At 38.8% G+C, this 27,968-nt stretch overlaps 1 protein-coding gene across 8 annotated transcripts; it reads right to left on the bottom strand.

Annotated features, from left to right (window-relative positions):
- On the bottom strand, positions 1 to 27,759 carry eps15l1b (epidermal growth factor receptor pathway substrate 15-like 1b). Of its 8 annotated transcripts, XM_081597768.1 has the most exons (25): positions 27,640 to 27,757; positions 27,207 to 27,248; positions 27,020 to 27,109; positions 26,880 to 26,927; positions 26,687 to 26,782; positions 25,923 to 25,982; positions 25,713 to 25,838; positions 25,569 to 25,628; positions 25,184 to 25,492; positions 23,599 to 23,756; positions 21,235 to 21,400; positions 19,449 to 19,511; positions 17,889 to 17,974; positions 17,489 to 17,561; positions 16,705 to 16,866; positions 15,578 to 15,775; positions 14,999 to 15,163; positions 14,044 to 14,155; positions 13,795 to 13,934; positions 13,592 to 13,652; positions 9,158 to 9,243; positions 8,915 to 8,966; positions 5,495 to 5,616; positions 4,226 to 4,242; positions 2,987 to 3,100 (listed from the first exon to the last, which is right to left on the bottom strand). In XM_081597768.1, the coding sequence occupies exons 1-24, from the start codon at positions 27,664 to 27,666 to the stop codon at positions 4,228 to 4,230; spliced, it is 2,517 nt and encodes an 838-aa protein (XP_081453894.1). In that variant the 5' UTR covers positions 27,667 to 27,757; the 3' UTR covers positions 2,987 to 3,100; positions 4,226 to 4,227. The 8 variants fall into 8 exon arrangements, 7 of the variants coding, with proteins under 7 accessions (XP_081453892.1, XP_081453893.1, XP_081453897.1 ...); XM_081597766.1 differs by lacking the exon at positions 4,226 to 4,242 and having other exon boundaries at positions 1 to 3,100; XM_081597767.1 differs by lacking the exon at positions 5,495 to 5,616 and having other exon boundaries at positions 1 to 3,100; positions 27,640 to 27,756.
- Between the last annotated feature and the right edge of the window lie 209 nt (positions 27,760 to 27,968).

The raw sequence follows: 27,968 nt of genomic DNA, 5'->3' as shown, positions 1-27,968 counted from the left end.
CAAGATAGCTGATATTTATTAATTACATATATACTTTGCAATGTTACAGCTTACAGTGTTGATATGTAGATAATTAAGGCGTTGTCACATGCTGTACATGTCCTGTATTGAGCATACAGTACATTCATTATGTGCCAGATAGACCTGATTAGTGTTGGAGGGCAAGAATGCAGTTGGAAAGCTGTTTTCCACATACTAAAACATAAACATAACAGAATAAAAACATCCAAAAGTTGATTTGTTTGTCAGAAAAGAGCAAGCTTTAGTGATGCCACTTATATCAGAGGACGATAATGTAACAGCGACAGTATAAACAGAGTGGGTTTACACTTTTCCATTTTAAAGAGGCTTTTAGTTGTATGGGAGTGCAAGTCTGTCACAACAAAGCATCAATCCGACAAACACTGAGAAACTGGGAACAACTGGGTCATAACTGGAGGAATGATCATCACTGGCTTTGATTTTAATTCATCCTCAGCAGACACAAAGGCGTAAATAACTGAAAGTATGTGTAACAATAGAAAAACGGATCACACCAAGTCCTTCAGCACAGCTTTGGAGAGTCCAAAACCTGCACATTTAGCCGTAATGTAATCATAAAGCATGGAGTGGGTAAAAATGTTTCTTTAACCATCTGGAGCTGGACAAGCTCAGGCCAGCAGACGGGCTGACGTCTTCTGTTTGACTTTAAATACAACGTTTTCTGCCTCACTCATGGTTATGGAAAACAGACTTCAAATGCATTTTACTTCATACACCTCACATTCTTTGATTTCATACAAAAATTGTAAAATATTCCTAATTCGACTAGCACGACCTGTTACACTAAGAGCCATATGGATGTCATAATATCAGAGAAAAGTCCTCCAATGTTTATGTTGCAAAGCATTATGGTTAGTAGTTAGATAAAATGGCTGTGAATGGCTCCAGTCTGTGAGACTACAATGAGATAAATACATCCTCCCCCCCCTCTGAGTGCCGTCTCAGACAACTCTGCAGAGATTACTGGACCTGCGCGCCAAGATGAAGATGATGACAGAGGTGGGAAGATGAGAGTAGGGGTAAAGTGTGTTGAGTCTGTGCTACAAGTGCCTTTTTAATGCTGGCTCCACCTCCTGTAATCAGCTGTTTAAGGTAAACAGACTAACAAGCACAAGGTGGGCGGTCATTGGGAGTAAGGAGAGTTTACGAGAAATGGCTGCTGCACAGACACAGGGGAACAAGTTCAGGTTGTGCCTTTGTGATCAGCTTTATTGTTTTTGAGCATTGGCTGTTTTTCCAAGGTTTAAATGGGTAAGAAATAAACAACATACAGCAGAAGCTGAAGATCTGGTCGGAAATAATTAGAGATGCACCAACAAGTTTGTGGTGGTCGAATTTTCAGCGCGGCTGGTCGGAAACTCAAAAATCAGACGATTCAGGTTGCGCTAACAATACATCAGTAAAAGACTCAAAATGAGCTTTTTTTCAGTAGTAATGAGTTTAGAGGAAGCACAGATGATCTGAAAGGAAATTGTATTTTCTCATTCAGGCTGCAAGATGGCGAGAGAAAGCAAGACTTTAATCACATTAATAGAGGGCTGAAAGGAGTACAGCTCAGTTATCCATTTTCATTATCAAAGCATAGCAATGCAAAAAGTTGTTTAAAGCTGCAGGATGCAACTTTTTTAAGAAATATGTTTTACATATTTGTTGAAACTGTCGCCATGACGGTATGTTAAAAGACAGATAATCTGTGAAAAGATCGGTCTCCTCCACCTCGTTCCTGAGCTCCTATTGCTGTCTGAAGAAATGCACAATGCCCGACCAAAAACAGCCAGGAGGATTGGATCGTAGCGCTGTTAATCACTCATGTACTCATTGCTAAATGTGCTAAACAACTTACCGTTACAGAAAAACTGTGATCACCAGTGGCTACGCTAACTAGCCTGAGCCTTCACAACAGGCTGTGCTAGCTGTAGAGAGTAAGAGGTAAGAGCAGCGCCACAAGGAGGATGATTGACAGCGCTAAGACCTGCCTCATGGTTCTGATTGGCCGTCTCTGATCATCACTGGGAAAACACAGATTATTGGTCTCATATTATACTGTTACGACATGGCGCCAGTTTTAATAAATATGTAAAAAAAAAAAAAAAATTATGAAAGTTACATACTGCAGCTTTAAAGAGAAAAATGTTTTCACATCTTTTCATTTAGACTTTTAGAAAATAAGAATATAGATAGGATTTCAACCTGTGTGATGTTGACAATCTTTTGTGACTGAAATAAGGTTCAACACAGTGACCAATGTTTTAGTAATTGTTAATAAAGTCAGCTTAAATAATGACACTGCCTATCCTCCCTGTATAAATAATCAACAACTTCTCATGGGAGAAAGGATAGAAAACATTTTAAGCATTAAAGTTCTTAAAAAGAAATCAAAATCCGTACTGGCAGAGGGAAAAGTTTACAAAAATCTAAATCCTGCTTGGTGCATCTCTAAAATTAATGAAACTCGTCTTTAATCGCGCTCATAAATATTTGATCGTCACATTAATTTATACCGAAGGCTGCAGGTTCAGGGGGAGAATATTTGAGCAACTGTCTGGTAAAATTTGTAACAGTACTGTTGTGGTAACTCAAGTGGCAATTCTACGTCACCATTGACCCAGAAAGCTTTATGCACATAAAGAGACGGTGGCTACTGCAGCGCGGGATTTGAAATAATTATAGATAACTCTTAAAGGGTTTACCAAGCAAGCAGGTTGAAAAGTCAGCAGGCGGAGATGCAGTTCAGGAGCCTGTGAAACTTTCCTATTGTGGTGCTAAGCAAAGATGAAGTCTGGATTCTCCCCCGTTTACAGCTGGCATTTGTACTTCCAGCGGTTTTAAATCTAGAGTCATTTGAGAAACACGGAGCTGCGGTGACGGGCCTGCAAACGGACTGAAGGTGGACAGAGAGCCGAGCTGGAGGTCAGGCGTTGGAAAGGTCGGCCTTGCTGAGAGCGATGGCCAGCTCCAGATCCTGCTGTTCCTGCAACCGCAGCCGCCTCAGTCGCTCCTGCTCCTCCCGCTCGCTCTCCCGCTTGGCCCATTCCAGCTGCTGGTTCTCACTTCCAAACTGGAGCAGACAAACAAACATTAGATTTGGGAAACAAAAAAAACAAAAAAAAGAAGAAAAAAACAGAAAAAGGAATGTGGTTGTGGCTTGAGGCTCAGATGTCAACACAGAAACAGACAAATCACTGGACAAACGCAGACGTTTCTACACAGGCAGAAAGTCAAAAACGACGACGGACTTGTGTGAAACGATCAGCAGCAAATGGCGGCAAATTGATACAAAATTAAGATGAACGTAAAACAAAAGGAGCAGAGATAATTATGCAGTGCTTTGTAGGAGTACTAATAATTGTAAAACTTTATCATTTTGTCACGTTAGACCATAAATTAGCCGACATGTACCATAAAAGAATCTGAAAAGTGTGGCATACATATTTAACACAAAGGCAGCAAAAGACTTGAGACTGGGGGCTTTAACTTCCAGCAGGACAACAATCGCAAACAACCAGCCAGAGTGGCTTAAACTAAAGCAGACTCATGTGTTAGTAATGGCGTAGTCAAAGTCCAGGCCTAAATTAACTTGAGAATCTGCGACACTCTGAGCTTGATCTACTGTGCAAGGAAGAAATGGGCCAAAATGTCAGTCTGTAGATGTAAAAACCCCCAAATGATCTGCAGCAAAAGCTGATTCTACACGTCGACTCAGGGGCGCTGGATAAATGCACGCCACACTTTTCAGATTTTTACTTTCGTAATAAAATTCTACGTCACAGCTTTGCCTTTCACATAAAAAAAAATCTAATGAAATATAGTAAATTTCAATTCAATTAAAAAATACTTTATTGATCCCAAAGGGAAATTTAATAAAGATGCATTTTGTGGTTATGATGTGACAAAATGTTTAAAAGTTAAAGGGTAATTAACACTTTTGCACAGCACTATATTTTCCTCACAAAAAAAGCAAAAAGCACAAATAAATAGAAGCTAAAAGCAACACTTTTTAAAAGAAATGCTAAGCTAAAGCAAACAAAATGTCAAATTTCTCTTTTTTTTTTGCTTTGTAGGACATTTATAGAAAATAATTGCCCTTATGATTCACTATATTCAGATTATGCGCTGCGGACGAGTTTCTCACATGCAAAGATTGATCACCACACCTTTTTTTATTCTCTTTTTTCAGTCTTACCTTCACCACTTCAGATCCTGGCAGAAAAACAAAACAAATCACATTGCAAAGCTCCTTATAAAAAAACCCCACAAATCCCTTTTACAACAATCGTGCAGACATGAATGAGAAAAATAAATTCACGTCACGTGAAAAGACAAAAACAGCAGCCATGCATCATCTCTCCACCGGAGAGCATGCCCGGCCGTCATGAGAAAAGCAGAAGGGGAATATTTTATTGAGTTGAGCTCAGCTCCGAGGCAAATCATCCTCTGACAGCAGATAAGCCTTCGTCTTCAACTTAATGACTTGGAAAATGCTCCTGAAGTGCAGACATGTCTGCCCGTCTGGTAGCGGTACGAATTACAAATCGCCGCTTCCTGCAGAACATGCAAGCCCGAAAACTAGGGATGCGCCGATTTATCGGTGCCAATTTCCCTAATTTTGGGAAATCGGTCAATTTTTACATGTGAAGCTGATCTTAATCACCGGATTAATCTACCTCGGCAAAGACATTTAAGTCAACTGCCTTCTTCTTGTGCTCAGCTGTGAGAGAGGTTTGACTAGCAGACCAGCTCACCAGATCAGGTCTATATGTTTGGTGTTGACAACAGTCACCTCACTGTTGGCAACTCGTCAGATTTATTGCTACATTTAGCAGCATTTTAGACCAGGGGTGTCAAACTCCAGTACTCAAGGGCCACTGTTCTGCAGTTTTTAGATGTGCCACAGCTACAAAACACTGGAATGAAATGGCTTAATTACTTCCTTCTTGTGTAGATGAGTTCCTGCTAATGACCTAATTATTCTATTCAGGTGTGGTGCAACAGAGGCACATCTAAAAGTTGCAGGACAGCGGCCCTCCAGGACTGGAGTTTGACACCTGCGTTTTAGACAAAAATGGAATTGGTATTGACTGAAATCGGAATCGGCAGGTCAGGATTTTTAATAGGCCGGAAATTGATGATCGGCCAGAAAACTGCAATCGGTGCACCCCTCCCAAAAAAACATACGACGAGACAGAGATGAAGCTCCAGAACTGTCTGAGTCAGTCATGCAAACATTTGGCTTCCTTGCACCCCAACTGTGAAAAAGCTCTCGAATGTTGTTAGTCAACAGCCAGCAAACACGTTCGCTGTGAGTATTCGCTTTCCGGTGTAAAGGGACGAGACGCGGCCCAGCGGCATTAGATGACACCTCCGAGACGTCAGCTCTGCAGCTCATGCAGACGACGATGCTTTGTCCATTAAATAAAAAAAGTAATGGTAACTGAGAGTGGACTGAACTTACAGAGCCAAAGTCTGCTAAACCCACAGGACAGTCTTTGGATTCTTTTCTTGACTGTGTCGCAATAAAAGAGTCTCTACTGACACCATGCAGCAGCTCTGACGCGCTCGAACCGAGCAGATCCACTGGAGGAGATAAACATTTAGATGAATAAATACCTAAAATATCTTTCCATCTCATCAGAGCTCCCTTGGGAAAATAAGCTAACACTTAAAAGGAGAATGCGTAATCGTGGGCAGTCTGAATAATTCACAGGAAGCCTAAAGCTTTGGGCCCGCGCCGTTCAGAATCGGCACCCTGGGGATAATGGTTCAAAAAAAGGTGCTAACCACATTTTTTGAGTAAAGCTCACTGATGCATTGATGCTTCAATGTGCACGGTGCTGCTTTCTGGAACATATGATTGTAAAAAAAAAAAACAGACACACCCTTTTCTACTGTAAGCTGACAACACATTTACAATAATCACTTTTAACCGGTTCCCATCATCCGCGACCGCCGTCACAGCAAACCTAGAGGGCTTAAGCAAAAATATGTAGGAAGATTAACCAAATATTTGCCTAATTAAATCCCTATTACTAAACCAAACTTGTGTCGGGAGTTGTAAACAAATCTTGCAACACAAGTGCAGACAAACAGCTAAATTGCAGCCTCTCACAGGACCAGGATTAGTTGTGCAACTGTTTCTGCGATGCAGCTATTGAGAGCAGCCCACAAATTTAGGAGTGGGCTACTCACTTCCCTTTTACTTGAGAGGCACGCTGCGAGAACAAGCTCGCTGGCAAACCGTGGCAACTCATCTCAACGCTGTTCTGTGTGGTGAAGCAAAGGGGAACACCAGCTTTCTCAGGCTGCGGCTTCTGCTTAAAGAATAAGTGCAAGGTCACACCGGAAGGGCATGGCCTGGGAATGGCTTGTAGGTGTTGTGTGACTTCACATGCACTGAAAAAGCAAGATAAACATCAGGCTCTGAGTGCAGAAAGAAAATAGAAAAAGTAGCACTCGCTGTCATCCAACAGAGGAGAATTTGACTTAACTACCATCGGTTATTATAGTAATGGGGGGGAGGGGAGAAAAAAAAAATCAAAAACGTGTCCTATTAATATCAGCATGATGGGAAAGTGTCATATGGAGGTTCACATGTGCTTTCACCTCTTACTATTCACATATCTCTGCCAGCAGCTTTCCTGTTGACAATATCAAAACAAGAAATTACTATCTCTGCAATCGCATACTTTTCTGAGGAAGCAGCTTTCTAGCATGTATTTAGGCCATAAAGTTTATGAGCCCACCAAAAAGAAAAAAAAAACAGTAACGCAAGTGGAGCGCTTAAAATAGTTTTTTTATGAAACCCCTGGGAGTGATGGGTAAAAAGCAAACTCATCTTTAAATTTGGAAAAGTTTAATTTGATGTTTAGTTACAGTAATGTAACTAAAGCTTTTTTAAATTTATTTATACTTGATTTTCTCTTTACATTGTAGCTTGTAATTAGTAATTAAGGACTTTTTGTTGTAGACATACAACACAGAATCCCACATTGTTCTCCATTTCTTTATTTTAATTCACCCTTTTTTAAATAATCAAGTTTCATCCAACCTCAATCTATATTTGTATGTCCTCTGATGCCTTCATGGTGTTTTTGATCAGCAAATAATTTGTGTAGGTTAAAATTTTCTCACTAATTAAGATTTTTTTATTAATCTATTTTCATGTTTTAATAATTCCTCCAGTTGTTTTTCTGTTACAAAAAGTTCAGTTAAAATTGTTTTCCCCTTGGTTTGAATGAAGCACTTTGTGCTACATCTCTCCTGGTATAAAAAGTGGTCTAAAAAAGATGATTAATTAACTGACTGACACACAAAGATCAATATTTATCTTGCTAGTTCACACAGCGAGGATGATGAAAACAGAAAACCTCAAACTAAAAACTAGAGAACTGCAGCAGAGAGAAGCATCTCGTCTAAGTGGTAGGACAGGAAAATCCCTTCCTGTCCTACCATCACAAACGCAAACATGTGGATTTTAATTCGTACAATGGACTTCAGAAACCTTTTAGTGAACACTGCAGGTGAAACAAATAAAGCATCTCTGGTCACCGTTAAGCATGGAGGAAGATCTGTGACGCAAGCTGAAAACAGCGTCTCAAATCTGCACTTTTCAGAATACCTTTACTGTTATTGTACAGAAGCAACAAACAAAAACTTTCTGAAAAAGTACTGATTTCAGATGCTATTTTTAACTTGATTAAGCCAGTAAGTAATCATCGTAAGCGATGTGGCATGTGACTTCAGGGTTTTCATCGTAGGGGTGCCGAACCAGTCGATGGTGATCGACCAGTCGATCTCAGGAAGGTTTTGAGTCGATCTCTGCAGCTTCGTCTTCGGGAGACGAACTGAATGCCGCAACGACGCTGAAGCGAACGCGTACCTCTGGTTTGATGCGCAAATCAAAAATATTCACCAAGATCCAAAATGTTTATAACTTTATTAATAACACCACCAAAAAAAATAAATAAAAAATCATCGCAGAAATTATTGCTTCGCTTTGGGCGACTACTTATTTGTAACCACAAAAACAACATCAGACCTGAAAACATAATATCGTTACGGACTAAATGTGTTCGTAACATAACCTCTGCTGTCAGTCGGTTGCCACGGCAACGGGCACACAGAGCCAACATGGAGAGACTAAAAATAAAAAAATACGAGTCGTTCACCAGTTTGTCTTTATTTTCCTTTTGTTGTAATTTACGAAAGTTACGGCTTAATACAGTTTAGCATCAGCTGCAGAAAATAATGGCATATTTAAGACTATTTAAAACAGTCTTAAATATGCCTAAAGTTAAGATTCTTAAAATTTTTTAGAGCCTTGCATGATAATCTACAATTAATCACGTGATAAATTAAAACAATCCTGAAAATTTCCATTTGTATGATTGTTTTTCACGTGTCTTTCTTCATACCACGGACTGCATGACTAAAGGCTTCAGTCTGGTCTCAATTAGCCTGTTTAAAGAAGTATAATTTTGTTTACAGAGTTTCCATTTTATGCGTTGTCTCAGTTGTTTGATTTATTTTAGATATTTAAAATCTCTTCTAGTTCCAGTGTTAAATGTTGTTAAAAATTAAAGCTTATTGAGGGTCTGTACTGGCATTGTTACTTAAAAAAGTTTATATAAATAAATTCTGGGACAGTCTGTCACCCATAAAAATTTGTTATTGTGCTAAAAAAACAAAATCGGATTGTACAAAATATTAACCACATTGGTGCCAATAAATGTGTATATTTTGACAAAGAATGATGTCGTAAAATGTTACGGAAGAGTGTTGAATGCCACTTGTGAAGAGCACTAACATGTTGATGTGTAAAATAAAATGCAAACGTTAACACACACAAAGAGAGGAACTTGAAATGAAGGATTACCGTAGGGAGGCGCAGGCCGGTTAGGCACATTCTTCTTAGGAGGGTCAGGCTTCTGCTCATGTGAGGAATAATAATAAAAAAGAGAACAGAAAGAAAAACAGTCAACAATTTTACAAAGTTATGAACACAGCAGATTTTTAAAGGCACCAGAGATCGGTCAAGGTGAAAGTAAAGGCTGAAAAGCACAAGATTCAGTGGAAAACCGCTTTATGGTGCAAGTGATTCATGAGTACAAGAGCTCACCTTTGACATGTGACTGAAGTCAGCAAATCCGCTGCCTTTGCCGCCGAAAGAACTGCTTCCAAACGGGTCCGTTTTTCCAAACAAGTCTGCAACAAAAGTTCATTTAAATGCATCTGGATCATTTGGTTGCAGACACAGAAAGAGCCAGAAATCATAAAGTTTGGCCCTAAAAACCACACGTCAAATTTATCTCCAAATGTTGCTTATTCTAAAGAGTCAGAGGGGGTTTTGTGTTATTTAGAGCAGAGAATGTGGCATGACCGTTTAATTTTCCATGAGATTTTCTGTGTAGACCTGTAAAAGCTGCGTTTTATTTTTTGTTCAACCTGATCGGCTAATTAAAGGCGTCAGTCCAGAACTGAGCTGGAGCTGTTTTGACGCCACTTAATTTAAAAGAAATAAAAATAAAAAATCGTAACAAACTGCAGATGGTTGGAGCGAAAAAAAAAAACAACAACAAAAAAACCAAAAACGTTGCAACACAATACATTTGTTGTGTGAGCCTCAACCACAGAAGGGCCCATTCACGTGCGGCAGCGTGGCGTTTTCCTTTACGCGATGCGGTGACTCGGCTCAGGTCGACAGTCGCCTCTGTGTTCCTCTGAAGAGCGTGTGCAGCGCGCAGAGAGCGTCGACCTGCAGCTGCCACCAACAACTTTAAACAACTTCCTCAGCGAACGAGGCCCGGCACTTCAATGGAAGCAGATACGCAGGGAGGACAGAGGAGCACGTAAAGGAGTGGCAGTGTGTTCTGGGAGTGAAGGAGCAGCAGTCACAGAGCTTCTGTTTTGTTTGGCTCCTGCTGGCCTCCTGTTTTTCCAGGGTGAGGGGGGGAAGAGAGAGTATTTTCAGTCGGCCAGTAGTTAAATGCGTAGGTGCTCGGCTAAAAATAACCTGAGACCAGAGGAAAAACTGAAGCCGCAGAGAGTAAAAATTGTTTGCCCCCTTTTGCCCCACCGTCCAAAAATAAAACCGGAATCCAACACGTCACCCGGAGCGGCTAAGAATGAGTCTTTTGACCGGACATCTCTCAGGTCCACAAGTCCGGTAACAGAGTCACTTTCTGGGAAAACTAAAGGAAAAATCTGTTTCTTTGAGCAAAGGGATGAATGTGTTGCACTTTTATCTGACGTCAGCAGCTTCTTCGTAAGCGGATTGTAAAAAACACCTGACGTTTTCCACACCAAAACAAACTTCAGTGTATTTTATAGACTTTTTATATGAAAGACCAACTCAGAGTAGTGAAGTGGACGAAAAAAAAATGCAATTGTAAATTTTACTAATAATTTATTGCCACATTCGGCAGATTTTACAGCTAACCATGTAATAAAATATTAAAAGAGGTGTGCCGATCGATCAGCCACCGATCATAATCGGCCGCGTGAAAAAGTGCATGATCAGTGATCAGTGATCACCGATCACGGTCTCTTGTTGCCGATCACACAAACCGATCACCTGCTTCTCATTTCACAGCCTGCCTGTGCAGCTGGTCTCCTCTTTCCTTCACACTGCGCAAACGCACAGCAACAAATCCTAAGCGATGTGGAACTATAACGCACTGAGTGAATGGGGACGTTTGCGTGTTGCAGCGGAAAATTGAAGCACGTCAAAATGCATCAACACGACGAATCTAATATGGCATAAAAACAATGCCATACTTGACGGAGTTTGGCTACATCGAGGCTCACTGCAGTTAAAAAGACATATGGAGGATCAGACAGCAGGTAAAGCAGCGCACAGCTACAAACACTCACCCGGATTAGCATGACGGTCAGAAAGCTAAACAAATAACCTGCAAAATTATTTAAGTCTTTGAGCTGCGATGTAAGACGCTGGTTCTGCTCTCGCTGTTGAACCGCTGCTACGCGCTACAGGTAGTAATATTTGACAGACGGAGCGCCGCTTCTGCTCTACCTGGTAGTGACTATCACACCGAACCTCTGCTTAAAGCTGCAGCATCTAACCTAAAAAAAAACAAAAACATTTTACATAGGTATTAAAACTTTCGCTGTCCTAACATGAGACAGATAATCTCTAAAAAAAGAATCGATCTTCTCCCTGTTCTGCATAATTACTCCGCTCTGTCAGAAACAGCCACTCAGAACTAGTAGTAATCAGCTAGCCGCCATGCTATCAGGAAGTTTTTATTCAGTAACTCAGGATTGTTTATTGCAATGGATCCTGTATTTAGCTTTGAATGTTAAATTTTACACTTGAATTTTTTGGCAATGTTGAGAGGTTTTATTTTGACTCTGCATTATTTAGCCTCTTCAGAGCTTTTATATGTTTGTCAGTCTGTTAAAGACAGTATTACCGATAGCAGTACAATTTGCACAATGCCTGTTTTGTTTAATTTTCTTCTTGGAAAAAGTTATTAAAAACAAGTTTTTGTCTAAATTAAGGTGAATTTATGGTTCCTTTTTCCACATAATGTAACCGGTAGTGTTTATGATAAAAAAAATAATAATAATAATTATGTGGTCGGTATCGGTGATCGGCCCTCATGGGTGATCGGAATTGGAATCAGCAGGAAAAAACCTGAAAAAAATCTTTATTAAAAATACACAAAAAATGCAAACGAATAAATTAAATGCTTTAAAAAAAAAATAAAAACAGAGACATTTTATTGCCTAAATGGAAGTAACAGAGCAATGCCTGATCATTTGTAGCAAAGCTAAAAAAAAAAAAAAAAGAAAAAACAAACTTCCAACAAAAGAAATTTGCCTGGAGTCTAGACAAATTTTATTGAGCATGACTGAGGGCAAAAATTATTGCTCTCTGACCCGACCTGACAGGTTTGGCAGGAAGAGCATTAATCAGAGAATCAGACAAAACTCATTTAGTAACTGCAGGAAATGCAGAGATCTGAAGGTCTGGTGGGAAAATTTCAGGTTTAGTTGAAACTTTCCTTTGTGTTGTTGTTATTTTGCTCGCAGCGATGGTGACTGGGCACGTCAGGAACCACAGAGGTGTGTCCACAGGTGACGCTGTGGATCTAAGCGTGTGTGGGTGACGAGGTCAGCTCATGGTTTTTACCACTTCCCACGCCATGACAGAAAGATTTCACCTTTGGTTACCTTCTGAATATCTGATATATCGTCACAACATTTATCTAAACTTGTAAACTTGTATCAGATCAATAAATAAATGGGATTTTGCACAAACAAGAGGATCCAACCTGAGTGAAGTTGGCCCTCCACCTCCTCCAAATCAGTCAAAAATGGCATCAAATGTTTGTGCAGCAAAACTTTTCGTTTTTTCTTAAAGATGAGAAATGTTTCCAGAGGTCATGGAAGGTCAACAAGCCCCTCCCACCTTCTCCAAATCACATAAGAATAGTATCTGAATTAAACAAAAATTGTGCAGCAAATATTTTCGTTTGTAACTAAAATTTTGAAGGTATTAAGAAATGTTTCCAGAGGTCATGAAAGGTCAACTAGCTCCCCTTCCACCTTCTTCAAAACAGACAAAATTGATGTCAATCAACTCTACTGCGTTTGTGCAGCAATATTTTTTGTTTGTGCTGTTTTGGCTTTGAAGATATTCATTAAATTTTTAAGATCATTTGGATTTTGTAAAAGTGATGGGACTGGTTGACCTTTTAACTTTCATTAATATCTTCAAAGCCAATGCAGCAAAACCACAAACTATTGCTGCACAAACGTAGGTGAGTTGATCGACATCAATTTTGTCTGATTTAAAGAAGGTGGAGTTGGGGGGCTGGTTGACCTTTCATGACCTCTGGAAACATTTCTTAATATCTTTTAAAATGACAGTGGCAAAGGTTTACATCAAAGCATATTCATGTGTTCAAATGGCCTAGTCGAAGTCAAAGATCCAGCTTGAGTCAGATTGACCTTCGTTTGGAAATAATTTGGCAAAAACTAGAATAATTCCAGAAACACAAATATTCCCAGCAAAGTTGAGAATTCAGAGAATTAATTCAGTGGCTCTGAATTCAGATGAAGGCAGACTTTTGAACATTTTTGATAAAACATACGTAAAATATACCACTATTTTGATTTTGATAATGTTTTACGTATAAAAACGTGGAAATGAAATAAGTTTCTGTATTAGATTTGCCTTATTTTAGCTTTTTTATTTATTTTTTCAGCATTGTGGATTTTTTAAAACTTGTGTATGGAAAGGTAAAATAAAAAACACGGATCACTTTCAATCCTCAATTATGAACAGCTTTGCGCAATGTTTTAAATGTTCAATCAGAAAAATCACAATAAAATACATTGAAGATTGTGGTGACAAAGAGTGAAGACCTTTAACCTTTGCTATGTGCTGTACAACATACATGAAACTAAAAATAAAAACATATTGTTTTTAATTGGTTCTGCATTTAGCCTGTTAAAAACAACTCTGCATATTTAACTAGGCCATAAATATGAAGACTCAAAGAAAATATCTGCAAACGCAGCCTACCTGAATCCTTTGTTTGAGAGCTGTTTGATGCGAAGGGGTCGCCACTCCCAAAGGCGCTCGGCTGAAAAAACAAAACAAATATAATGAAACAGAGAATTAATAGGCTGTTTAGTTTGCAGTTCCCTCCGACATTCAAAATCAAGCTGCATGTAAAGGGAACATTAATTAGCACTAAAAATAAAAACAAAAACAAAGAGTCGCACCTTGGCTGGCGGTGTGGGTTTTCTACTGAAAGGATCTCCAGAGCCAAACAAGTCCGTCTTGTTGGATCTCTTGAAAAAGTCGTCAGATGAGGATCCCTTGAAGAGATCGTTTTCTTTGAAAGGATCTTCTCCAAATGGATCTGGGAAAAAAAGAGAAATTAAACAAATCAACATAAATTAGCAATAAACAATAATCAACGTCTGAAAGCATGAAGACGTGAATGAATAACAGCAAGATGCTGTTCCGACCTTTCAAGAGGTCAGATTTGAAGGGGTCTTCTACTTGGAAGGGGTCTGCAGGAAGCTCCTTTTTACTGCCGTTGTTGTTGAACATGGCTATCCTCGACTTGAAAGAGTCATCCTGACAAACAGAAATTCATTCATTCATCAACAATGAAAAGGAAAATAAAAAAGTTACAAAAAGACATAAATTAGTGGTGGTCTTTTGATGGGCCAAAAAGCCTTAATTTCTCCGTGTATTTCACAAAATATCAATTATCTAAAAGTGAATTTGGTTGACAGGCACAAGTGAAAATATAAATTAAGAAAACTGAAAAGGATACATTCATTTTTATTTTTATTTAAGAAGGCCTGCCAAACTCAGATAGTTTGGTCTCTTTATTGAAGATAAATCATCAAAATACCAGTGGAAACATTGAAATGTTGCTGAAATAATGTCACTAAAATGGTTCCATTCATTATCAAGAGGGGAATAAATAACTTTTGTTCATGTCGTTTTTATTAATATGTAAAAATTGAACAACTGAAACTCCTTTTACATGTATAATTTTTTGAGCGATGCCTCATTTTCTAGCAGACAGGCTGAAAGGAAGAAATCTAAATATTATTTATACTTAATATTTAATAAGCTTTGGTTTGTAAATATTTTTTTAATTATATATTTTTGATCAAATATTAAGAATTTAATCTGTTGTATGAGATGTCTTGTACAAAGTTTCATTAAAATATTTCAGATGACTTTTCAAGCAGACTGAATGTCTTTTTGTGACGTTTTGCAGTTTTATTCAACAAAATGGCACAGAAGAGTAAATCTAGAAGTGTTTTTCTCAGCTTGTTTTCTTCTGAGTGACTAAAAACATCAAACTGGACAATTGGGATCGGACTGAAGAAATTTCTGGGCTCTAAACAGGTTTTCATGGGCGGAGCTGGGAGAAATAATCTAATTTATTTCTCGGTTCCTCACCGAACTCCTGAATCCTCCGTTCTCCCTCTCAGTGAAACCTTCGCTCAGATCGGGCAGGTTGCTGAAGTTCCCCCTGTTGATCTCGCTCAGAGCGCTGTTGTACTGCTCAATAGTTTGGGTCAGTTCCTTCTGTGTGTCCTGGATCAGTGACAGCTTACTGCGAGCCTACAAACAAAACATTTCAATTCAGAAAATAAATCTGCCTTACTGGTGTTATTAAGTTTCTAATTTTTACTCTTATCTGCAAAATAAATTCTCATGTATTGGGTTGCTACTTCCACATAAAATTGAAAACATGCATATTTGAAGTGAGAGTTTGCATTTAGGGACTTGTGTTTGCAGAACTACAACTTCTGAGTCTGGAAAGAGGAATGTATGAGATCTGCAAACTAAAACTGAAGCCTTGGTTAGTGGTTAAACAGATAAGGGAAATAACCGTAACCACTGAGCTGTAACATTTCTACACTGAGCACCATTCAGTCTGCATTCAGAGAGTGTGGTACTTTAAGAAAATGCATATAAAATCCTCAAACCTCAACCTGATCTCTAACTTTAATTGTCTTCAGCCATTTTCCTGACCTGGTTGATCTCGTCCTGCGTGGTTTGCAGCGACTTCACGATGCTGTCCAGCTGAACGCGGCCGGTCACCAGCCTCTGCTCCAGCTGGGCCTCCTCCTCCTGCAGCCGGCTCAGGTCCGCCTTGGTGCGGCTCAGCTCGTCCTCCTGGCTGCGGACGTTGGTCTCCTGAGAGCGGATCTGACTTTGCAAAGAAGAAATCTGCAGAGCGAACACAAAACACAAAAATAAAGTTAATACATTTATTTTTACTTTGTCTTCTTGTACGTTTACAGATTACAGTCTTTAATTAAAACTAACAACTTTGAGAACGCCATCCTGGATTATCTAAATTCATTGCAAGAACAAATCATAGAATCAAGATTTGACAAACTGACTAAACTTTCAAGCAATGATGAATCTACAAATATGAAATTGTTGTGGCAAAAAGATTTGGGACTAAATACAGGAAGGGAGTAGCGGGTAGGGATTTTCACAGATTGCACATTAAGGTTGGACTGATTACAGCCTCCTGGATGATTTTGAAACATGGGAAATCAATCCTATTTCTCCCAAGATGAAAGAATGGACAGATGCAATGGTGGAGATTTCATCTTATCAATCCATGCTGCATAAACTGGGGGACAAAGGACAAAAAGGACAGGAGAGGGAAACCCCTGGGACATGGTTTGGACTAATAGAGGACATGCCTTAACAAGTATAGACTAAACTGTAAACATATTGTCACTGTAATATGTACAATACACTGAAATTAATGTAAATTACCTTTTACCGACCAGATAATGAGTAACACTTTATTTGAAGGGATGTGCATAACACTGACGTAAACATGAATGACTCTTCATAAATGTTTACAACTGTTGTCATGAAGTGTTTTTAGGTAAATAATACTTTTAACGCAAAGCTGCACTAAAAGTTGTATTAAAAGTGTCACCTTTGTATTAAAAGTGTCATTATTTACCTAATGACTTCATGACAATGGTCATAAACATTCATGTGACAGGTGTTATGTCACGTTTACACTTCATAAAGTGTTACCAGTTCATTTTTGCATTTTTGTTTGTTCTGTTCATAAGTGAAAAACATTAATAGCATGTTTAAGGCATGTTTTAAAAAGTCCCGTCTCTGACCTGCTGAGACTCCTCCTGGCATTTCTGCTTCAGTTCGTTGAGCATTCCCTCCAGCTTGGCGCGCTGCTGGTCCATCTCATCCAGGCGTCCCTGAGCGTCCTGCTTCTGGGACGTCAGGCTGTGCAGGCTGCTGCTCTCCCTGTCCAAGTCGAGCTGAATGTCCTGAGTTTCACCAAAACACACAGATGTCGGCTATGAACCACCATCCTTACTGACGGACTTTTAATCAAAAACATTACTGATCCTTTGCAACTACGTCACTTTATCATTCGCAGCGCCATGACGGACGTCGGAAATGAGGATCGGGAGTATTGAACTGAGCACCTGAAGTTATTTTCTTAAGTTGTTTTTGTCAGTTTATTCATGATTTCTTCTTGTTCGAGTTGAGCTGATTTGTCTTTGAACGTATCACACCTGGTTGGGGCTCATGGATTGCGGAATTTACTGAAGTTTGAAACAGCTAGCGTAGAAACCGACCCCAAACCTCCTCCCTCCTGACGTTTTGATCAAATTACCGACTTTACCTGAATTTACACTACATGATTTATGTCATAAAGGGCGTCTCCCCTTAAATCGGGGCAGCATTAAAAACGCACAGGACACGAGTTGCTAACCAGTTTTTCTCCATACATGCTAGGCTACATGGCGGTGGGGCATTGTTTCCATGGTGACTGACGGTTAAACACACCTTTGCCATAATGCAATATTTTAAAGCATAGGACCGTTAAATTAAAATCTTCTAATTTACTGAGACGAACCTGTAAACATTTTAGCTTCACCTTACCTGAACGTCACTGTTTTTCTGTCTTATGGTTTCCTCTGTTTGCATAATCTCTTGCTCCAGGAAAAACTTCTCTCTATCAATGACAAAGAAAAAAGAAAAGAGGCAGGAGATTAACATCTGTAAGTGTGTTGAAAAATTTGTGTTAACAAACCTTGAAAAAAGCAGTGATTGATGGCATTCAGTGTGAACAGGAACTACTTTTAACCATTAATTATGTTTTATAAAGTGATTTAAAGAAGCTGAAAACATAATCTTTGTTTCATTTCTTCAGCAAAACTGGTGGCATTAAAGTGAAAAAGATCTGATCTTCAGCATTTCTTAACTTCAATTTTCTCTCGTTTTTCCTTCAGAGGACGGGAATCAAAGCGATCCCGCTGCTACTCGGGGTGCAGGCGCTCACCTCTGCAGCTGAGCTATTTCCTGGCTGAGGTCATCCAGCTCTTTGTTGCCTGTGAGCTCAACTGACCCAACGGAGCTGGTGCTGTCCTGAGGGGAGAGACAGAGACAGACGTTTAAGAGAAGGAGGGGGGGACAAAAAAAAAAGAAAGAAAAGATGACAAGCTGGACAACACCAGGAGGGGGGACGCGTACTGGATGACACAGACGTAATTAAAGACATGAAGGAGTGATTCTGACACACATGATGGAGGATGAAAAGTGGGGCACAAAGTAAAACAAGGGACGTGAGCAGAATAAAGGTGGAGAGAAAAGCTCCCCGCTGGTATTTCTAAGAAAACAAAAGTCACAGGAAGGAAACAGAAAGCTCTCTCTCAGCTTGGAGGGAGCGTGAGAGGCAGACAATACATGAATGGAGAGAAATGCATGCAGAGGATTTCATGGGCTGATTGTATGCTTCAAGGTTTTAAAACATAACAAAATTTCACATCACGCTGTTCTGGAACAGAGGGCTGCATAGTGGTGCAGCGCTGCAGCAAAAAGAAAAGTTTGAATCCCGGCCTGGAGTGTGAGATTAGCTACTCTTCCTGCACATCCTGACAGTTTCTATTGGCTTCAAAATTAAGCAAATTGGAATCAGGAAAATAAATCTGGCAATTTTGAAAAATAAAAACTAATGTTTGAGATGGTTTTCCAAAGTGCAGTGCATCAGATGCTTGTTTGTAGCCATTAGCCTCCTCCGACAATGCACTGCTGGCTCCACCAGAGCTCCAACAGCGTCACACAGTTTCATCAAAAGTGGAGTTTGTAATTTGAAAGTGTTGAATCTAACTTACTTCTGTGAAACCTCTAACTACAATTCCCCAAAAACACAGTATAAAAGATGCCGACGTTTCCAGCTTTAGCCCTCTAACACATCGTTCTGCACGCTGTACTGTGAAACACAACTTACACTCTTCAGTTTATAATTTACCAGAAAACTCAAAGAACCCAGACTGAAAATTGAGAGGTTTTCCTAAAACTTTTCATTTACAAGCACCCAAAGGAGAGGGAAACGTCTTCTCTCAAATAGCATCTTTACAACAAGCGTAGAAAAGTGAGTTTTAAAGCAGAACTCATTGATAAGCAGTAATTTTGGTTCAAAGATATTTTCCAGTTGATGCCATCGACACACAAATTTATAGACCGACTACAGTCATGTTTTTGATCTGTGGGAGGAAGCAGAAAGAGCCCAGGCTGGGATTCAATCCCAAGACCTTCTTGCTGCAAAGCAACAACAACGTAGCCCCCAAACACACACACACACACAAAAAATCTAAATATATTCTTTGCTTTTACAACGATATGATCATTTCTTCTGTGAAAACTGTGAAAAGGTTAAACATCTATGTTAAAAACAAACACACACACTCAAAACGAAACGTACTACAAAGAAAGACTTGAACTAAAGAAACCATCTGGTCTAGCAGGTGGCCCGACTCTGAAAGCACAGCTGGATGCTCCTTTTCTCACATGTGTGAAAGAGCAACAGCACCACCTAGTGGCGTTGTGCTGAAATACTCACTCTGCGCATACTAGCTGTGGAAACCAGGTCTGCTCTCACAGAAGGAAGAATCCCCATAAAGCTCTGACAGACAGGATAGAAAAGGACTCAAAGGTACAAGCATTATCAGACTGTCGGCACTGAAGGCCTGCAGGGCAGCAAGGAAGAGCTCAGCATTTAAAATTACTTAAATTAAAAGTACAGTCCGCCATGTTTCAACCACAAACTTCGATGTGTTTTGAGTTTTTATGTAATAAACCAAAACAAAAATGTGCATAATTATGTAGGGGAAAGAAAACGATGGATGCTCAAATAAAATCTAGAAAGTGTGGCATGCGTCTACATTTTAAGCTTGTTGCAATAACAGACGAGTTAATTAATGGCATGATAAATAAAATGAGCTCAATAATTTCCATTCTTGTTAAGATTTTGTTTACAGAGACATCAAAATACATTTTGTTTTATTTCTATTTTATTTACTTGTTTTTGGTGGTTGTGTTTTATTTCTACATCCTCCTCTTACTAAATTCACAAAAAGCTTCTTGGTGTTTGAGGCATAAATTAACATGTTGGATTTTCTAAACTTTTTCCGTGTTATATTGGGGGGGTTTTTGTCTCAAAAACAATATGATTGTTTTTTGCAATAATTACTGGGACAATTTATTGTCCAGCAATAATTTGTTATGGTGACAGGTCTCTTATCTTGTAGATCTGTTAGTCTAGAGACTGACACTTTTATCCAGCTTTCCATCACTTGGATTTAACGTCGGATGAGCAATTTTGATCTGTGCTGCTTATTTTCAGTTCTGGACTTTGACTGGGCCATTCTAACACAAACTCTAAACTTCCTTCCTCTTTAGTTCTGGCTGCATGTTTTGTTCGTTTTTTACGTGCTGCTGGAAGCTGAACTGTCGCCAGAGTCTCAAATCTTTAGCAGTTTATGTTTAAGGATTGTCGTGTTTTTAGCTCCATTCATCTTCAAAATCTTAAGATTAAAATCAAATGTAATTTTTGTTACAGGTTTACAACTGTTGACTATGTGATGCATTTATGATGTTTTTATGTTTTCAAAATGTGAAGCACTTTGAACAGCAATATATTTCAGTGTTGTTGCTGAAATATGCTATTCAAATAAACTTGATTGATTGTGACAGATACAACTAATCTGTCCTGTTTACAGATTTTCTCACCTGAGAGGTGGAAGTGTGCAGCTCTTCTGGTTAATGCTGTCCCGTAATCCTATTTTCTACCATAATCCTGCTTTAAACTTCTCCACAAAGTGACCCCTGACCTTTCTGCTGCTCCTTGGTCTTCATGAAACTGGTTGTTCTCTAAAACCTTTGAGAAACTGGGATTAAACTCCACAAATCTGGACTCTTTATCAATTAGAAGGCATCTAAGGTATATCGTCATTGTTTAAATTTAGCAAAGCATGCATAACTTTCTTTTCCCTTCACAATTATGCATCAATTTGCGTTTGTCTATCACGAACAAACCCTACGAAATATATTGATGTTTGTGGTTGTTTTGGGACAAAATCTGAAAAGTTCAAGAGAAGTTAAAAGAATAGAATATGCAAGATGCCGTTGCAGTAGAGAAACGGATATTTAAAGGAATTAATTTGATTTTTAAAGCAGATTTGTAGAAGAGTAAAAAGCATATTTGACAACATTTATACCCCAAAGAAAAGTCCAACAGATGGGCCTGATCAAAACTTAAACCAACAACTGATGAATACTTTTGCTAGCCTAAACGGAAAAGATGCAGAGTGACTTAAAGAAGAGCTGAAGATGGAGTCGGGACTCACGAGGCCCAACGCTGACGCTGCCGTCCTCTCTGACGGGGGGATCATGTCTGCAGTGAGAGTAGAGGGAGGGTCGATGCCTTTTGTCACCTTCTGCTGGATGAAATGCATGGCCAGAGCAAACTGCTCCGGGGTCAGTTTGCCTGTCTGCTTTGTGTCAGCGAGTCCCCTGTAGAAAACAAGATAGTTTTTCCTTTTAAAAGAGAAAAACACGGCAGCTTCTGAGAATTAATACCAGCATCGCTCGCTGGTTAAGACGGTTTAAAATTCCTAAATTGTACAACGGGGAAAGATTCAACATATTCAGAAGGTAACAGAGATCATGAAGAAAAGTTCTGGCAGTAAAATTAAGCATAAGGTTATGAGGTAAAAGACTTGAGCCTCAACAAAAGCTGCTGTCGCTCGTTATGTCCTCTGTATCAAAATGTTGATTTAACTGAACAGTTTTCCTGCAGAACAAATGTTTTATTTTAAACTTTCACAAGAAATTTAGAGAGCAAGAGTTAAACTCCAACAGGACCATGAAAATTAAATGTATCTGCAAATATATTAAGAAACAAACAAGTAATGTTTAAACACTGCTTATAGTTATCAGTATAAAATACTTGTTATAAAAATAGACTTATTTTATACTGAAAATCCTTTAATTTTGAAATCCTTACAAAATTAAAGCAGTAAAATTCAGCTTGTAATTTGATCGAATTTAGAAATAATTATCTTTAATTAATCAGTAGCAAATTTGTTGACAATGACCATTAATACAAATGAAACATTTTAAAATTACAGAATACCGAGGGCTAGAGGTGTGCCGATCGATCGGTCACCGATCATAATCGGCCGATTTTCGTAAAAAAGTGCATGATCGATGATCGGCGATCATTGGCTCTTGTTGCCGATATCGATCACCTGCATCTCATTTCGCTGCCTGCCTGTGCAGCTGGTCTCCTCTTTCCTTCACACTGCGCAAACGCGCAGCCACAAATACTAAGCGATGTGGAACTATAACGCACTGAGTGAATGGGGACGTTTGCGTGTTGCAGCGGAAAATTGAAGCATGTGGGGTGAAGCACGTCAAAATGCATCAATACGACGAATCTCATACGACATAAAAACAATGCCATACTTGACGGAGTTTGGCTACATCGAGGCTCACTGCAGTTAAAAAGACATATGGAGGATCAGACAGCAGGTAAAGCAGCGCACAGCTACAAACACTCACCCGGATTAGCATGACGGTCAGAAAGCTAAACAAATAACCTGCAAAAATTATTTAAGTCTTCGAGCTGCGAAGTAAGACGCTGGTTCTGCTCTCATTGTTGAACCGCTGCTACGCGCTACAGGTAGTAATATTTCACAGACGGAGCGCCGCTTCTGCTCCACCTGGTAGTGACTCTCACACCAAACCTCTGTTTAAAGCTGCAGCATCTAACCTAAAAAAAAAATACATTTTACATATTAAAACTTTCGCTGTCCTAACATGAGACAGATAATCTCTGAAAAAATAATCGATCTCCTCCCTTTTCTGCATAATTACTCTGCTCAGTCAGAAACAGCCACTCAGAACTAGTAGTAATCAGCTAACCGCCATGCTATCAGGAAGTTTTCATTCAATAACTCAGGATCGTTTATTGTAATGGATCCTGTATTTGCCTTTGAATGTTAAGTTTTACACTTGAATTTTTTGGCAATGTTGAGAAGTTTTATTTTGACTCTTTGCATTATTTAGCCTCTTCAGAGCCTTCATATGTTTTCAGTCTGTTAAAGATAGTATTACAGATAGCAGTACAATTTGCACAATGCCTGTTTTTTTCTTGGAAAAAGTTATTAAAAACAAATTTTTGTCTAAATTAAGGTGAATTCATGGCTCCTTTTTCCACATAATGTAACCGGTAGTGTTTATGATAAAAAAAAAATAATTATGTGATCGGTATCGGTGATCGGCCCTCATGGGTGATCGGAATCTGTATCGGCAGGAAAAAACCTGATCGGCACATCTCTACCGAGGACCATTTTCTTAGCCACATGGTCTCATTTATTTTGCTGAATTTTACTAAATAGATAAAAATAAATCAACAGGTTGGATTTTTCTCAACTTCATCAGTGTGGTGTTATTCTTCAACAATCAAAGTTTATTTTATTTTAAGGCTTTTCACATCTTTACTAGAAGCACCAATAATAATGTTGATGTGTTTACAAAGTTGTTTAAGGTCAAATTAAAACTCTTTAAATGCCGATTTCTGGGTATTATGTTGCCTTAATACATCTAATAACATATTTCATGCACATTTTAAAAGAATTTCAGAGTGTGGTTTGCTTTTCAAGCCGCTATAAACGTCTGAAAGACCATTTGCATTGACCAAATCTCACCAGATCTGTGCCAGCATGGTCTGAGAGAGGTTGGACTGCATGAAGATCTCAATGATATCAGTGCCGGTGATGAAGCCGTCCCCATCAGTGTCCGTTTTCTTAAAAAGCTCCCTATATTTTTCTCTGTCAGCCACCGGTACCACCCAGTTCACTGCAGCCTGGAGGGAGCGAAAGACAACAAAAAACAAAGTGCAGTGTAATATAAATAGGAAGGTTTTAAAAAAAATAGTATTTATGTTTGTGGTGCATTTAATCCCCAGAGCATCCGCAGACTTACAGCGCCCTGTAAAAGTTTTCTAACCCTTGAGATTTTTCACATTCTGTTGCATTAAAGCTTCAAAAATGAACATGGTTTGACGTGACAGTAGAAAAAGCTGTCCAGTCAATTACGTTTAAAGCCTTTTGCTACTTTAATGTCAATCTAGTTAAAGTGTATCTTGTCCAAGTGTACATTTTAAAGTTTAATGTCTGCTGCATCTACACTGAAAGAATTATAAACTATTCATGGTACCTCTTAGAGTTACAATGGCAACGTTGCCTTCAACAACATTTCGTTTGAGACGAATCTACAAAATCTGCAGATAAATCTACATTTACATTAAAGCAAGCAAGTCCCAACTATTCTGATAATGCCACTTACTTCCCTTTCAAGGGAACCTGTTTCTCAGAAAGTCACGGGTGAAAAAAAATCCCTGCAGGAGAAACAAACTGTCCCACATACAATGCGCTCAACAATGTGGTAAAACAAGTCCTACTGTTGGTAACAGTGAAGTTAATACATGAAATACTAGTCACTCCAAAAGCCAAAGCGCAGAAACTGCAACACGTATTTAATGTGGATCTTTTTTTCTTTTTAAAAAAACTGATTAGAACTAATCAATGCAGCAAGCAGAGCATCTTTTATTTTCCAAAAATAAAACATATGATGAATATTTTCAAATATCTCCAAATTTAAGAAGAAAAATTACATTGAAGAGCATGTCATTCATGACTTAACACTTCAGCTATTCTTTATAAAGATTCAATATAAAGTTTTCCTTATAATTATATACAAAGGATATATATCAGATTTAATACGAAACAGTCAAACTCTGTCTGATGCACCAACTCTGGGTGGGCATTTATCGTATCGTTTATCATTTACAGTGATACATTTTTATAAGATTTTGATTGATCATTGTCACAGTAAAGCCCAATTAATGTTTAAAAAACAGGATTGTTACCTTTACTATTTTTTCCACTGTTTGTTCAGTGCGAGTATCAATAAGTGTCAACAAATGTAAAAATATAATTAAATGCAATTACTCTGTTCAGTTTAGTGATACATATCACACTTCATTATGCAACTGTCATCCTAAAGTAGTGTAATATAAATAGGAAGATTTTAAAAACAATAGTATTTATTTTTGTGGTGCTATAATTGCTGTGCCATGCAGTCACAGACAGATAATTGCCTAATAAAGTAGTGATAAATAGTTATTATTGTTATCACGATACTACCACAAAATATTGTGATAAAACTTCAAGTCCACCTGTAGCTCTAACAATGATTGAGAAAGAAAAGAGCAGTTTTATGTCGACGTACCGCTGGAGTGGATGCTGAGCTGGATTTAAAGGAGTGTTTTGGAGACAAGATGACAGCGCTGGGGCTGAGGGGTGAAACGCCACCCAGAGAAGACGCAGCGCTCCCCACAGGAGGAGTGGCGCTCCTCAGAGAAGGAGAGCTCCGCAGAGCGCCCGGGCCGGATCCGAGGCCCGATATAGCGGGCAAAACGGCCACGGCGCCGGGAAGAGCAGGCGCAGATTTTTTTCTTTTGGAAGGTGGGATAAGAGAAGGAGGCAGGCTGCTTGGGACAGGCTCCTTCTCCATGGTGCGATAAACGAGATGCAGAGCCTGGAACATGATAATCGTCATGTATGTTACATTTCTCTTTAGGGAACTGTAAAAAATGAAAAGGATCTACGCATACCACTATGAATTCCTCTTTGTCCAAATGTCCATCTTTGTCCACGTCACTAAGGTCCCAAATCTATAGTCAAAGAATAATTATCAAGATCTGATTCCTTTGAAAAGTTAAACAGCAGCACAGCCTTCCATAGTGAGTTTACATTACCTTTCCCAACACATCCAGAGGTAGCTTGGAGTTTATCAAAACAGGTCGGACCTTGTCACCAGAGAGGAGACCTTTCACAGGGGACAGACTTTCAAAAATCGCCTCGAACTTCCCTTTTTCATCAGGCTAGGAGAGAATGAAAACATTCAATTGACAAGCTTGTCCATTTATTCTTCTTGAGGGAAGTCTTGTAAACGTGTTTTGGCTCACCCTAATTGCCCAGTCAGATGTTGTTGATGATGCAGTTACTAACGGGCTGTCAGTGTCTCTCTGGAAAAGACGAGACAATATGAGGATGCAGTAATATCCATGTGGACAGGAGGGGAAAAACCGGAAGAACTTTATTTTTATTTTTGGGAAGTTACTGGTATGAAAGTTCTTAAAGTAAAAAAAAGAATATCTTTATAAGCTGTTAGATATTTTAGTCAAAGTTCCTACAGTCCTTTTATAAGACCTTCTCTGCCATAAAATGAGTAATCAGAGTTTTTTCCAGTTGCATGGAGCATACACTTAAAGTGAAAATTCTTCTTTACACCGGATATTACATTTTTCCCTTTCTTACGAAAAAAAAAAGCTGCATTGAAATACTTCCTGTCACAAAGTCAATATGAATCATTGACAAACCGCCAATCGCTTTTATCAAAGAAGCTCTGCTTTAAACCTCAGCTGGAAATACTCTATATAATGCAGAAAAGTAAAAACATACAACACAGGAGTAGTTAAAGAATATGAACACCATTATTATACTTTTACTAATAAGTTTATCTGTTATAATAAAAGCAATTATATGATTAAAAATATATATAAATTTCATCTCCTGAAAAAGTCGTCATCATACCGTGACAATCTCGTATCGTGCCCAATTACCTTTTTGAGACAATAAAACCCACTAATTGTTTTCCCAAAAGATCGCAGAGGTATTTTAATCCCATCATATCAACAGCAGCTATAGATATAGTAATTTGAACACTCACAAATTTTGGCACAGCTACATTTTGGTTGAGGTTGTTAAGGCTGATGTCATTTCCACCCTGTGCTGATGCCACTAGTCTCACCGCAATGAAGAAACCCTACAAAAGAGGAACAAAGCAGAACAAATTTGGTTCTTTCTGCATACATCAGCATCCAACCAACAAAGTAGCTCTATGGAAAGAATGACTGAGATACCCTCTTATCCAAATAGCCTTTTCTATCAGAATCTGCCAAATCCCATATCTGAAAAAGTCAAAATAATAATAAAAAAAGATTATTAGAAGGGATTTACTGAATACATTTAGAGTCAACATGTCAATCAGTTCAAGACCCACTTTTCCAAGTGTACTGTCTGATAACCCGGACTTTTTAAGAAACTGAGCTGCATCGCCTGCTGATATTTTGCCTGTGTTTGCTGGATCAAGCTGCACAAAAATCAAAACAGTTAAATATTAGATTATTTATAACATTTAGGAGCCATGACGAGTTGAACGAGAAAATGCCGGTGACAAAAACTCTTACCTGTCTGTAATAATTTTCATATGCTGCGTTTCCATTTGATAACTGTAAAAGATCGAAAAGAATGACAGGTAAAAATGTCAACTGTCAACACGCACTAGTAAAGTTAACTCAGAATGTAGCTTGGTGCTAAATAAGCAAAACATTTAACACGTAATTAATTAAGAACACATTTCTACAAGAAAACAGCTTTAATTTTTATCTAGGTACGTTTAATTTTCACCGAAACGTGCAATTAACCCATCACAACTCTACCTAGCTAACTATGTTTACTCAGTGGATAACGAAAACTCGCTAATTCGGTTTAACTGAGACATACTTAATACGCTTATGGCGTCGTGACGTGAAAATAGCACACATAAAAAACGTCACTGTTATTTGATAACCACGGACATTAAAAATGTAAGACTTTCTTTATCTTGTTTGACGTTGTTACCTGACTGAGAGTCATGAGCGCCGCCATATTTCCTGGTGTGTGTCGTGAACGCGCGCCGCGCACACGCCCATAAGGGGCGCGAGCGGCTTTAGAACACCGGCGAGGGGCGTGTTTCCGGGAATGTGACGTCATCAACAAACGGCAGGACAGTAGTGTTTTTTGTTTGTTTTATCTGTGTGTGTGTGTGTTTTTAAGGTACCTGTACCTGCAAGACCTTGTAGTGACACCGATAGTAATTGTACAGTTGGTGGTTATTAGTTTATGTTACTTTGATTTTTGTTGTTTTGTTGTTTTTGCTATTTATTCACGTCGTTTTAACTTTTCGTTAA

Source organism: Poecilia reticulata, chromosome 17, assembly GCF_904066995.2.
Source record: "Poecilia reticulata chromosome 17, P_reticulata-male-v2, whole genome shotgun sequence".
NCBI classification, from domain to species: domain Eukaryota; kingdom Metazoa; phylum Chordata; class Actinopteri; order Cyprinodontiformes; family Poeciliidae; genus Poecilia; species Poecilia reticulata.
The sequence above is the reverse complement of the archived record's forward strand: the minus strand, read 5'-3'. Positions and strand labels throughout refer to the sequence as shown.

What these genes read in the sequence shown, in the direction of transcription:
- eps15l1b (XM_081597764.1), bottom strand. Translation starts at nt 27,666, where the DNA reads ATGGCGGCGCTCATGACTCTCAGTCAG. An exon ending in CGCTCATGACTCTCAGTCAG is followed by an intron (nt 27,249 to 27,639) that starts GTAACAACGTCA and finishes GATCTTTTACAG; the next exon opens with TTATCAAATGGAAACGCAGC. An exon ending in ACAAAGAGGAATTCATAGTG is followed by an intron (nt 25,493 to 25,568) that starts GTATGCGTAGAT and finishes ATCATGTTCCAG; the next exon opens with GCTCTGCATCTCGTTTATCG.